Raw genomic sequence first — 13,714 nt, forward strand, 5'->3', positions numbered from 1 at the left:
AGCGGGACTGCCCGCCAGCTTGGAGCCGAAATTTGTTTTGCCCTTTGGAAAAGGCTGCTATTTCCCCCTTCCCCCCACAGTCGTTTTGCTGAAAAATAAACCAATAAACTTGGGAGCGGTCGAAGCCGCGTGATTTTTTTCCCTTTAACTCTCCCCACCCTCACTCGCGGCCGTGGGTCTGCATCCGCCACGTGAACGGGAGGTACGGGGGGAGGAAGCCCGAGTGAAGCCCCCCCGGGCCGGGAAAATCCTGCCCAGGGCCCGCCGCGCTTCCACCGGGCCGTTGCTCTCCGGTGCCCGCCGCAGTCCAGGGGCTGTCCCTGGCCGAGGGGCGCGGGGCAGGGAAGGGCAGGGCAGGCCCGGAGGGATGCGAGGCTCTCTCCCGCAGACGGCTCCCTGTCCCGCCCCTGCGGCGGCCCGGCCCGGCCCGGCGGGGAGCGCGGCCCCGGGGGCGGCAGCGTCACCCCGGCCCGGGAAGGGGAAGTCGGTCTGCTGAAAAGTTGGTGACAGGTTGGGGCAGCGGAGGCAGAACGGGCAGGTGCCGCCGCCGCCGCCGGGGCGGCGGAGCGCTCGGGGGGCGGCCGGCTGCGAGCAAACTTTGATTCCTGCTACAGAACATGTCAGAGTTTTCCTGGGTTTTGGCTGCGTCTGGGGACATCTTGTGATGTTTTAGAGAACAGGACATGATCTCACATGGCGAGGAGCTCTTTAGTTTCTTAATCATTTCACGGTTCCTTCAGAGGCTTTTTTCCACCTAAAACGTTTAGTTTCAGCTCAGTGATCAGCTGCAAAAGCTCGGCGGGGAGCGGAAGAGTTGAATTATTCCAACCTGAGAGAGCCCCTCACAAAAAAAAAAAAAAAAAGGAAAGGAAAAAAAGAGAAAAAATAAAGAAGGAAAATAAAGAAAAGAAAGAAGGGGAAAAAATAAAGAAGAAAAGACAAGAAAACAGAAAGGAGGAAAAGAAAAACGGAAAATACAAGAAAAGAGAAGAGAAGACAAAACAATAAAAAGAAAAGAAAAAAAGAAAGAGGGAAAAGGAAGAGGTTGCAATACGACGTGGAAACTTTTTCTTGCCTCCGTTTCCCCAAGTCCTGAAGAGCCGGAATGGAGCTGGAGAAAACCTACGCGACATCCCGAGCCGGCCGCACAGGTGGGACTCGGGCCAGGGGCTGCGGGGAGCCCGGCGGCTCCGCGGACAAGGGGGGCGCCGACGTGAGCGGGGACGCGAGGCGAACCGGGCGGGGTGGGACCAGCTCCCCGCGAGGCCGTCGGGGCGGCGGCGGGCTGCCGAGAGCTCCGCCAGCCGTGGAGAGGCACCCTGGTGTCCGTGTGCCCCGCGCTGCGGCAGGCGGGCAGTGGCACAGGCACCGGGCACTGGCCGGAGGCTGCCGAGCCCCGTCACGGCGTCCCCGCGGGCAGCGCGGCGGCGGCGCGGGCGGCGGAGGGCGCGGAGGCGGCCTGGCGGCTCGGTGGCGGAATGTAATTTCGAAGCGATCGATGGGGCCTTTTATTAGTTAAATCGCCTGAATAATCGTTTAATCGATAAAGCATTTCATGGCGCGGCGGAGGCGGCCGGGAGCGGGGATGGCCGCAGGGGCAGCAGCACCGACAGCGCTGCCTGGGCCTGGCAGGATAACGAGGACGGGCCGGGGCCCCGTGACAAGGCGCTCCAAAGCCTCTGCGCCTCTGGCCCCTGTAAAGAGCTGGGCCGAGGGGTCTTCACCTCAGTACCTGGTGAGCGACAAGCAGGAGGAGAACAGGGGGGTCATGGCAGGGACTGGGGCCGGGCAGGATGTGAGCCGGTCTCGCTTGCCCGCTCGTCCCCTCCGCGCCGGGCCCAGCCTGCCCGCCATCCCCGACGGCGGCCCCGAGCCGAGGAGCCGAGCGGCAGCAGGGAGAGCCGCCCGACGGCCCGGGCTGGGCTGCGGGGTTGCGCGGGGATCGGCCCTCGCCGTGCTTCGGCCGGACGCCGTGCCGGCTCCGCGCTGCGCCCCGGCCGCGCCCCCCAGTTTCGACTTCAACGAAAACTCGGCCCGCGCCCGCCCGTCCGCAGCGGACACCGGCCCCGCGCGGCCCAAGGACGGGCCGGGGCACGGCCCCGCTGCCGCCGTGACCTAAACGGTTCAGCGGGACCGGAAGGTCTCGCCCCGTCTCAGGCTGAGCTCTCCCGCACCCGCGTCCCCACAAAGATCCCCGTGGGAGAACACGGTGCGGCGGGGCCCGGGCAGGCCGCCGGCGCGGCGGGCTGTGCCCCGCCGCCGGGTCACCCGTGCGGCGAGACAGACTGGCCGGGCCTCCGTCAGGGGCTCGGCCGGGGCAGTACCGCCGCAGGGCGGGACCCGCGGGCGCGGCGGCCTGAGGGGGAGCCCGCCGCTGCTGGGCGCGGCGCCGCCGAGCCCCAGCGCGACCGCGGGCAGGACGAGCCGGCCGAGAACTTCGCTGACCGCGGCCCGGGCTCCCGCGGGTGCCGGGACCCACGGTCCCGACACGCGCCGTCCGGCCGTCGGGGAGACCAAGGGCCAGGGGAGCGGCGTCGGGCCGGCGGAGCAGCACGGGCCGGGCCGGGCCGGGCCGGGCCGGGCCGTCGGGGGTCCGGGCTCGCACCCCCGGCGGGACCCACCCACGGCTGGGTCACGAGTGGCTGCGCCCCCACCGCCCCGCGGCCACGCCCACCTTCCTTTATTGGCTCGATGCCCGCCAATAGGCAGCGCCGGCGCTCGGCGACCAATGCGGGACGCCGGCAGGTTAACTTTGCGATTGGCCGCGGTGCTGAGTGACGGGCGGGCCCCGCCCCCGCCGCTGTCCCTCCGCGCGGTGCTGAAGCGCCGCCCGCCGCCCCTCTCCGCGCGCGCTGCGCGCGGGCCGCGGGGCCGCGGGGCGGGGCTGGTCCCGGCCCCCCCGCCGCGCCCGGCCCCGCCCCGCCCGGCCCCGCCCCGCCTCCGCCGCCCGCCACAACCCCCGCGGCCGCCGGCGGCCGGCAGCGCGCCGGGCGCACCGCCCGAGCCAGCCAGGCGCCGCCGCCCCGGCGGCCCACGGCGGGCGGAGGGGAGGGAGGACGGACAGACAGAGGGGAGGGGCGCCGCGGCCCCGGCCGGCGGGCGGGCGGGCGGGCGGGCGGGCAGCGATGGTCGCGCCGCGCCGGCGCCCCAGGTCGGACGGCGGCCGCTGACGGGGCGGCCCGGTCCCGCGGGGCCGCGGCGAGCCCGGCCCCCATCCCGCTCCCCGCCCTCTCGCACACCTTCCCCCGCCGCTCCCCTCGCCCACCGCCGCCGCCCCGCCCGGCGCCGCGAGTTGCTGCGAGCGGCGCGGCGGGGGCGGCACAGGCGGAGCAGCGCCACCGCCCCGGGACCGAGCCCCGCGGACGGGGCGCCCGCCCCCGCCGCCGCCCGCCTCGGCCGCCGCCGCCGCCGCGCAGCCGCCGGCACCGCCAGCACAAAGAGCCGTCGGGCGGGCAGCGCTGGGCTCCGGTCCGCCGGACAGAGGCGCTCGCCCCTCTCCGCGCCCAGTAACGCCCCGGATCCCGGCGGTGGGTGCTGCGCATCGGCAGCCGCCCGCGGAGCGGCTGAGGCCAGGGGCTGAGCCCGGCGCGGCCGCTCCGCGGCCCCCCGACGGAGCCTCCGGAGGCTGCGAGCGGCTCGGGAGCCGCGTTTGGCCGGCGCTCTTGGATACCGCGACCCGTCACGCGGCAGGACTCTTCGCTTTTTGAGGGATTTTGTTCTATTTTATTTTTCACCCCTTTTTGGTCGTCTTTCCCTTTTTTCCTTTTTTTTCCCCTTTTTTTTTTTTTTTTTTTTTTTTTTGTTTGTTTCGTTTGGTTTTAGTTTTTTTTTTTTTTTTTTTTTTTTGTTTGTTTGTTTGTTTTGTTTTGTTTTATGTGTTGGTTTGGTTTTTTTTTATTTGTTTGTTCGGTTTTGGTCGGTCTCCGTCCTTTTTCGCGGGCTCCCTCCCTCAGCCCGAAACCCGAGCGCCGCCGGCGAATCGAGATCAGCTCGGCGAGGTCGCCCGGCCCCGGACCGCTCCGATGGAAATACACTGTAAGCACGACCCGTTCGCAGCGATGCACAGTAAGTGCCTGCCCTTCAACTTGTCTGAGCGGCCGCGACGTGCTCCGCGCGATCGTCTCCGTCCGCGGCCGGGCCGGGCTGCCCGCCGACGTTGTCGCCCGGGCAGGATCGGGGTGCCGGCGCACGGCCGGCCGGCCGGCGGAGCGGGGCTGCGGGAGCGGCCGGTGCGGGGCTGTTTTCCCGCGGAGAAGGAGCCGATGTCACCGCGCGTGTGTGTATCTGTACGGATGGATGTATAAACACGTCTCCAGACGTATGCACAGCCATCAGTTCATACGGACGCGCGCTGGTGTACATAGATGAATACACAGATATTACATGTATGTGCATATGCTTATTTCTCTCCCTAAATCAAATATTCGGGAAAAAAGCCGCCAGGTATTTCCGACGAACGGAAAAGTTTGCTGCACGATATTCTTTCTCTTTTGCAACATTTTGAAATTCGTTAATTGGAAATAAAGAAAAACAAACAAACAAACAAAACCAAACCCTTAACAACCAAAACCCCTAAACAAACAAATAGAAGTCCCCCAAAACCTTGAACAAATTGAGCTAATGCGAAATGCGAGGAGCGGGGCCGGAGGGAAGACTTTTGTCTTTTTAAACCCCGAAGAATGGGGTCACGATCGCGGCGTGGGGCGGCGGAGCGGGCAGCCGGTGAAGTTAACAGGTCGTGCGCGATGGGTTCGCCCGAGATTTGTTGTGCTTGAGAGGTCGGGGAAGACTTATCCATTAGCACAGTGTTATGTGAAATGACATCTTCTCTCAAGGCGAGTTAAACGCTGCATTACGGCGAGAGATTGCGAGGGAATTTAAGGTAGAACTAATCTCATTTCCCGGTGCGCCGCAGCCTTTTGGCTCAAAGAAATTTGTTTGCAAAATAAACCGCCGAGCTCCGGAGCTGGAGATTCCCTCCCTCTCTCCCTTGTCCTCCCCGCGCTCGCCTTTCATCGGCCCATTTCCCGTCCCTCTTCCCGGCGCTCCATTTCTGGGGTCGTGCGGAGCTGGGGCGCTGGCCGGTGGCGGGCTCTGCGCCCCCGTGAAAGCGGACTTTCCCTCTCAGGCAGTGAAGCGCTCGACCTCCGCGTTTGTTTATTTCTCTCCTGGCATTAAACCGATTCACTTTTTGTCAAAGGCGAACTTTGAGGTCGGGAAGCGCGCGGTGCGGGGCGGGCTGGGGGCGGGCGCGGAGTCCCCGCCGCCGAGCGCCCCTTGCCCCGGTGGGCGGCGAGCGGACACGCAGCCCACGGAGCCCACGGGAGCCCGCGGAGCACGGGCTCCCCGTGCGGGGCCGGACAGCCCAGGCGGCAGCGGCCGCGGCGGGTTTCAGCGGCGCCTCTGCCGGCGCTCGCGGCTCTGGAAAGTCCATGTCGTCCTCAGGAATTTCTGGGCAAACAGAAGGAATAAAACCAAAACGCCGGTGCCTTTTTTCCGGTCCCAACCGCGGCCGGGAAGCCTCCGAGGTCATTTGCTGCCAAACGATCTCCGGATCTCCGGACCCGCGGCTTCTCGGGGGCGTGAGGGTGCACGTGGGGTCGGGACCCCATTGAAAAAAAGCAGAGGAGAACGGGGAGCCGGCGGCAGCGGGAGGAGCGAGGGGGCAGCACGGCCACGGGGAGCGGTGGCCGGGGCCGGGGCAGTCCGGAGCGAGATTTCGGTCCCTCCTGGCGCCGGTTCCCGCTGCTTCCTCGTCCCGCGTGGGCAGAGCCCCTTGCCGCCTCCGTCCAGGGACGCGAGGACGACGAGGCGGGCTGGGCATGATCGGAGCGGCCCCGACCCGCTGGGTCGGCGGGTCCCCAGGACGGCCTCCCTTCGCTTCCCCTCACTCCGCGCCCGGCCGGCTGCGCCATGGCTCTGGGTTAGGCCCGCGGAGCCCTCCTCGGGGCTGCCGCTCCCGAAATAGCCCCCGAGCCTCTGCCCGTCCCCCATCCCTGCGGAGGGCAGGGGCGGCTGCCTCCTCCCCGCACCGAGGCGCGGACGGAGCTCGGTTTCCCCGCCGCTCCAGCAGCCCCCGGCCCGACGGGGCCCCCGGTCCGCAGCTGCCGGGGAGCGCGACCCCGGCAGGGAGGCCCAGGCGGGCAGGAGCCGGGCTCGGCGCCGATGCCGCTGCCCAGGGCTGTGGCGGGTTTGAGGAAGGGACAGCCCTGGCCTCAGCCTTTGTTTCCGGCGCCTGGAGGGTCCATGCTCCCGGCCTGGGCAGGCCCGGTTCCCGCCAGACTCCGGGGACTGGGGACGGGCTCCATGGGTAAAGTCGGCTCCTTCCCTGAGGAAGGCACGTCTTAATGATGCCTTCTCTACCCTTTTCTTCCTGTTCTTTCCCTTTCTTTTCGTTTCTTATTATTTTTCTCTCATTTCCTTCCTTCCTTCCTTCCTTCCTTCCTTCCTTCCTTCCTTCCTTCCTTCCTTCCTTCCTTCCTTCCTTCCTTCCTTCCTTCCTTCCTTCCTTCCTTCCTTCCTTCCTTTTCCTTCCTTCTTCCTTCCTTCCTTCCTTCCTTCTTCTTCCTCTTCCTTCCTTCCTTCCTTCCTTCCTTCCTTCCTCCTCCCTCCCTCCCTCCCTCCCTCCCTCCCCTTCCTTCCTCCTCTCCTTCCTCTCCTTCCTTCCTCTCCTCCCTCCCCTGCCCGATCACCACTCCAGGATCTTCCCACTCAAACTGTGCGCGATTCCTCGCACTCAGAGCCCTGCGGAGCCGAGGTCTCGTTCCGGGCAGGTCCCGTTTGCCTCCGCGGAGCTGTCTCACCCGAGTCTCGGCGTCCCGGGCACGGACCGGGGCAGGGTCCCAGTGCCGCTGTGCGCTCCCGGGCACGCAGGGAAGCGCAGGCCGCTGGCAGAGTCCGCCTCTCCCGCTCCACTGAGGGCACAGCAGGCTCCTGTCTGCTCGCCACAGCCTTGAACATCGCCTATTCCGTGCGGGTTCATTATGTGCCCTTATAATGTTAAAAGCTGTTTGCGAAGTTTGACAGCAGTTTATCAATAGTGAAATAACAAGGTTAAAATAAAAATAGCTCTGTATAAATTTTTTTAAACGCTGAGGCATTTGGCTTGCCAGCTTAGTCAGTACAGTTCCAATTCCTCTTAAGCAGACATTTTCTGTATTACTTTTGTTACAGAATTGGCATCTATACTATCTCTATGGCTTGTTTTTAGCTTCTCTATCCCTCTGTAATATAAGTAGTCAGATGAATAACAACATAAGGGTTAATTATATTACCTTCTAGTACGAGGGATTAATGTGTGTTCATGGGGTTTACACAGCTTCACCGCTATTCCTCCAAGTGGGTCCTGGATCCCATCAGATATATAATTCGCTTTGCTAAACGTGAACAGTGAAAATCTGCTCAAAAATGAGTCATACACTAGGCTTGCCCAAGTGTTCATGTTTTATTTGTGAGATCACAATATCAGCAAAGATAGCTGTAAATTCTAGGAGCAGAATATCTGTCTTTCTGTCTCTCTGTCTTTCTTTCTTTCTGTCTGTCTCTCTGTCTCTCTCCTTCTCTCCCTTTTTTTCTCTTTCTTTCTCTCTTTCTTTTCCCCTTCCCCCACCTGATTAATTCAAGGCATCTGGGGAAAACCCAAACAAAACACGGCGTGTTTAATTTCAGGTGTCTCCCTGTGCTTAGGCAGAGGCAGTATGTGGGCTGGGTGACCACCCAGCCTTGTTTGTGGCTCCGAGGAGCCTCCGCTCCCCGGGACGGCTCCGGGCCTGCCCCGAGCTGGCGGCGGCGCTGGCGCGGCTCCGGGAGGAGGCTGCTCCGGTGCCGGGCGTCACCGAGGGCTTCCCCGGGGCCGTTTCCCCCTCGGGCAGGAGGGCCCTCCCCTCCTCACAGCCAGTGCCATTGCGGCGCTGAGGTCACCTCCCCGCTGCTCCGGGGGAAATCGGGCCGGTTCTGGGGAGGCGGTTCGGGGGGTGGAGGTTCTGCCATGCCGAGGCAGCTGGAACTCTCTCACAGCTCTTGTCCTCTCCCCCTCCCCGTGTGTTGCAGGACATGGAGGCGTGAATCAGCTGGGGGGTGTTTTTGTGAACGGCCGCCCTCTCCCAGATGTCGTTCGCCAAAGGATCGTGGAGCTCGCCCACCAAGGGGTCCGGCCGTGTGACATCTCCCGGCAGCTCCGCGTCAGTCACGGCTGTGTCAGCAAAATACTCGGCAGGTAAAGGGGGACGGCGAATCCTTCCGTGTCCGTCAGAAGCGCCGGTGCCAGCCCCGGAGCTAGAGGCTGCCAACAAACGGGGACAGGCGAGCAGTGCAGGGAGGGGAGCGACTTCCCGAGGAGTCGGGTTTTATGTGTCTGGTGTGGAAAGAAACAGCCAATATCCGTGGGTCTTGTTAGCCCCCGTCACAGCTTCTAGTCCTAATATGAAGTGCAGAACGCCATGAGTATTTGCTACATATATATATGTAGTGCATGTCCTGCACCTGTCTGCTCTGAACAGGAAGGGAAATCTAGGAGTCATATTCAGCAAAATGTGAACAAAGTAGAAGTTGTGGAAATTACTTGTTTTTCTTCCTGAGTAGAACTCCTTTTAAACAATATTATCATTTTATATTTCATCAATATTGCGGCACATGCATTCATGCAAGCTATTCTGCAATCTATCCCACTGTTTATAATCAAACATCTTTTTCCAGTCTTCTACTGGATTAAAAGAGCACAGAACACCATGAGTAACTACTACCCATCTTAAAGATATTTTGGCTACTTTGGGAGTGGCTCTCTGTTTGGCCAAGAGCTGCTCCAAACACTATGGCAACAGGATATTAAACTCTGAATTAATATTATTCCTGATGGCTGTTTAAAATTTGGTGTAGATTCAGGTAAAAAATACCATGCTTGCTTTTTCCCTTTTTGATTTCTTAATCTTCTGTAACAAACCTAAACTTAATTTGTGTAAATTACCATTTTCAAATGGTTTTGAACCCCAGGTATTCTTACAGACTTCGGCAACTTATATTAAGGGGAATATTTTTTTTTTACAAAGCGTTTTTCTTTATCATCTGGAAAAGTTAATTATTGAGTTGTTTGTTGTGATTTCACAGTTAATTTCATTGTTTAGCATTTCACTATTTTTATTTTAAATTTTTTCCCAGTTCCTTACAAACATAGCATAGCTGCAAAGACAATTAAAGGCATTTAATTTATAGCAACACGCAGGGGATGTGTTGATCAGTCAGTGCCTGTGTCAGTGTTCAGGTCTGTCAGGATCACAGGTCCCAGTTTCGCACATGCCCTCGGCGCTCCTGCTTCCCCTCTCAACCCTTCCTCACAGGGATGTGCCTTCCCTGCAGCCTACATGCACTTCTGGGGTTTTGAGAACACAAACACCGAGAGCTGGTGTAGAGACAACTTTCCATGAGCTTTGTGCTGCCCACCACGGGCTGTTTCACTCAGTTACAGCTCCTGCTCCCGCCTGGCTGGTGGGGTCTGGCTGGTGGTGCTCACTGTTGCATTGGAGCTGCCACCAATTCCCATCAGGACCAGCGCACAGCTTGGAAACAGGCAATGTATTCATCCACCAGGCAGAAGTCTGATGGTTTTACTTCTGGCAATTAGGTCTGCTGTTAGGTATATTTGCACTATGGAGCTCAGAGTGAGGTTCCAGAGCTCTGTCATGAAAGTTGTCAACAATAAATTGGAATTTCATAGCTCATTATTTTCTTAACTGATAATTACAGTGGGTAAAATGTCTCTGTAATTGCATTTCTGTGTGTATATGTTTTCTTGCATGTGTGCATGCGTGTGAAAAATGGGAATCCTTATGACAAATCCTTGCATTTGGAATTTTATTATCAGAATTTTTCAGTACTAGATGCAGTTTTAAAAATCCATCCAGAGGCAGGTAACCAGCTGTTGCAGGGCAAGTGAAGCTCTTAACCCTCAGAGGCAGGTGCTGTGGTGGTGCCCACCCTACACCTGCCTTTGCAACTCTCTGGAGCAAAAGGCCCTGACCTGATGCGCATGGAATGGTGCTGGCTGCAGCGATCTCTGCCTTTAAAACGAGGATGGGAGTCAGAAATGCTGGAGCCATGCAGCCTGCAGGCTTTGTGACTGTGCAATTTAGTGCAGTACAACATGTCTGCACCCAGATTCGCTGCCGGGGAGAGGAGGGGGATGTCTGTGATAGGGCAGGGTGAGGACTGTCCCCACGTGTCCCCAGGGTGATGCCCTCCCTCCTGCATGCAGGGAGGGATCTGGGCTCAATCCTGCACCGGGGTGAGCCTTCCTTGGGCTCCTCTGTGCCTGGGCTGAGCCATGAGAGCGGGCAGGTGGGCAGAGCTCAAGGGCCCAGAGAGGAGAGCTCTGGCTGCTCTGAAGGCCCCAGAGCTTTGTCCCCAGTGAGCTCATCACAGCTGCAGCACTGGGGTGGTGAGGGCCCTCTCTGGCTTTCCTGCGTGGGCTCAGCCATGGGAAAGCCGTGCCTGGTCTGCACAGGCACAGCATCCTGTCCTGTTGGGAGTGCTCCTCTTGGCCAGGCTGCCCAGGACTGCAGGGCATTGGCCCTGGATACTGTCACAAGGAAGCACTAAGAAACATTTGTGACATCCACAATTTTGACTTGATCTAAGAAAATTGTGAGTTGTTGTCTGGTAGCGTCTGTAGTGTTCCCTGGCTGCGTTCTACATCCTCCTCAAAGAAGCAGCACCAGCAACCTCAGCCTCAAGGTTTTAAGGGTAGAGGTGCAAGATTTTAGAAGGTTTATGGGCCATGTTTGCCATTGTTTTGTCATGTCCTCGTGGAAGTGCAAGGGGAACGAAATTTTTCCCCTCTGCCTTGAAGCTCATAGCATCTAGGGGCAGAAGGAGGGTTAGTCCATCTCTAACACTCAACACTTGCCATTATGGATGTTGCATGAATGGCTCATGGAGGCTGGTAGCCCTGAGTCAACATTTGCACACAAAGTATCTGAGAACATGTGTGAACAATTTGGTGTCAGAGCTCTCCCAGAAACACTGAGAAGAGGTAGCCAGGCAAAAATTTGATGAACATGATTGCATGTTTCAGGGAGGCAGGGAGGCAGACTTTGGCTGTGCAGACTGTGCTCTGCTCAGGCTCAAAAGATGGGAGAATTTTTTTTTTTTTGTATAATGGTTGTGTCAGATAGTTGCAGGGAAAATACATTAATAAGCAGTCTTATCTTCCTGCTTGTGAGTTTTTTCTGAGCTAGGAATGGGGGCACAGGGCAGTGAGCAGTTGTGACTGAGCTGCTGCGGGCGCAGCTCGGCGGGCACCTGGGGGAGAGGCTGCTCCGTGCGAAAGGGGGTGCAGGATTAGGGCAGCCGGGGTGGCAGCTTATTAGTTGGGGTTTATTTTTCATCTGGTCATGTGAAAATTCACAAGATGCAAATGAGTTCAGGGCTGTGAGAGAGCCTCCTGTGTGGAACGCCCTGACTGCAGTATGGAGGAGCCGAGTCTCATTCTCGGTCTCTGTTCTGGCCCTCGGCACGTGAGATGTGACTTCTGCTCCTCACAGCAGGGTCAAGACTACACTAAAGGGGGAGACTGGCAGGGCCCAGGGAACTCAGCTGCCGTGTGTTATGGCAAAGCTAACAAAAGAAGTTGATCTTGTGTGATGTACATGTGGAAAATCAGTCAGATTTATAGTGCTTTAGGGATCTCATTCTCCACCTTTCCTGGGTGGAGAAAGGTGGTACCAGAAAGGTGGTACCTTTTCTGGCTTCAGCAGAGCTGCTGGTGGTGGGGAAGATGCTGCACCTGAGGAAGAGGTGGTCACAGAAACCAACCCTGCTTCATCTGGACCCCTCCAGAGCATGAGCAGCTCCCTTTCCCTCAAATTTGTTATTGAAACTACTGAAAACATAATGATGAAAAAGATACATTTTGAAAAACAGGAACTATTAAAACCATAATATACATACTAAAATCATAAAACAGGAAAAAGATATGCTGGTGTATTTATTCCAGAGGTGCAAATGAAATACAATATCTAGTGTTGATTTCATTTTGAATCATAACAAGCAGTAGATATTAATGACAGCATTTCTGTAAAAACAGTAATTTGCTACAGAAGAGTCCACTGCAAAAAGTGGTCTTTGGTGTGATTTGTTTCTATTATTGCCAGTACTGCTGATTAATAACGCACATTTTCAGTTAATTTTGGATCTCAGCATGCCCTTTAATCTTGTGTTGTTTCTTTTGTCTTGCTATTACAGAAAAATATATATTGTATCCTGAGGCCCAGTTCCAATTACTATAAGTTAATCCATTAGGTGATAAAGAACCACACAGGCAGGAAATGCGTATGTGAAAGTGAAGATGTATCTCAGGATTTGCTGGGGTTTGGTTACCTTGAAATGATGTTCTCTATAAATCTCAGAGCATGTTCTCTGTCTGTGTGTGATAACCAAAGCTTTGTTTTGGATGTTGTCCCAGGTATTATGAAACCGGGAGTATTAAGCCTGGAGTGATTGGAGGATCAAAACCAAAGGTCGCCACACCCAAAGTCGTTGAAAAAATTGCAGAGTACAAACGCCAAAATCCCACCATGTTTGCCTGGGAAATCAGGGACAGACTCCTTGCTGAGCGAGTGTGTGACAACGACACCGTGCCCAGTGTCAGCTCCATTAACAGGTAAAGTGGTGGCTCTGCGGTGGGATGCTGCATGGAAGCACTGTCACATGGCTTTGTCTTTGAGTAGCACTGGGTGTTTGGGGCCGTTTGTAAGAAAAGCAGCCTCACCTCTTTCCTTAGGGCACCTGGGCCTGGGAGCAGCTGTGGGCTGAGCTCGGTGCTGAAGCAGCACAGATGATGAAGATTTCCTAGGCGTGGGCGGGTTCTTCTGCCAGCCTTGGCTTCTTTTCCATCCTTTCCCTGTTTGAGAGTCGGAGCTCCTTGCTGGGAATGACCCTATGTGTTTGCTACGAGCAAAGCCCCTGCTCTGCTCTGTGGGGTGAGGGTTCAGTGGGACAGGCTTTGCCCAGGGGAAGCTCAGATGGCCATTGAGTAGGGTGGCAGTCATCTGGGTAAGAAAGGGACCCAAGGCATGGGGCTGAGGTTCCATTTTGTCACCTGACACCCGACTGCTGCTGACATTGGCCGGGCCTGTGTTCAGTGTGAATATCAATGGGGGAGTTTGGTTGGTAGTATCTGAGGGCTTTCACTGCCTGCTTTTTGTATTGGGGAACTTAAGTGGCCTGGAACTGCTTTTGTGAAAATGCAGGGGAATTTCATTTGGAGACTGAGTCCCATGTTTGGGTGTTTTGCCATGGCTGTGCAAGTCAGGGCTGGGCTCATGGAAGGCCTGGTTGGGGGCTCTAACCTGCTGCCTTGTCCATTACATCTTCTGTGGCCACGGTTCCCCCTGAGCCAAGTGATGTATAAGGCTGGAAAAACCCAGTGAAATACTACGTGACGTCTCCAGCCCTGCCAGAGCAGCAGTGAGAGATGAATACTTGAGCAGCAGAGCTTTTGGGCACCCACGGCCCTGGCAGGCAGGGTTTGTTAATTTTCACTCTGTTCTGGGCTTCCTCCTCACCACGCCGGTGAGATGATTTTCACTTGTGTAACTGCATGCAAATTCTTTGAATGCAGCTCGCTATAAAATCTCTCATTTGTGTCCAGACGTGAAATAAATTGATGCAATATTCCTTTATTGGCTATCCCAATCTGATTTGCATTCATGGAGTTGCCGCT

The 13,714-nt window shown here is 57.5% G+C and overlaps 1 protein-coding gene across 2 annotated transcripts in view; it reads left to right on the forward strand.

Moving 5' to 3' along the window:
* The first annotated feature begins 1,056 nt into the window (after positions 1 to 1,056).
* The window catches only part of PAX5 (paired box 5), a 131,740-nt gene continuing 119,082 nt past the window's right edge, over positions 1,057 to 13,714 (forward strand). Inside the window, exons 1-3 of one of the 2 annotated variants that reach the window (XM_030968636.1) lie at positions 1,057 to 1,151; positions 8,050 to 8,215; positions 12,455 to 12,652. In XM_030968636.1, the coding sequence (XP_030824496.1) occupies positions 1,106 to 1,151; positions 8,050 to 8,215; positions 12,455 to 12,652 (410 nt within the window). In that variant the 5' untranslated portion in view covers positions 1,057 to 1,105. Of the gene's footprint in view, positions 1,152 to 3,855; positions 4,066 to 8,049; positions 8,216 to 12,454; positions 12,653 to 13,714 lie in introns of those variants that run through there. The other variant, XM_030968637.1, reaches the window with a different exon arrangement.

The sequence above is a fragment of the Camarhynchus parvulus genome, chromosome Z, assembly GCF_901933205.1.
Source record: "Camarhynchus parvulus chromosome Z, STF_HiC, whole genome shotgun sequence".
Classification (NCBI taxonomy): domain Eukaryota; kingdom Metazoa; phylum Chordata; class Aves; order Passeriformes; family Thraupidae; genus Camarhynchus; species Camarhynchus parvulus.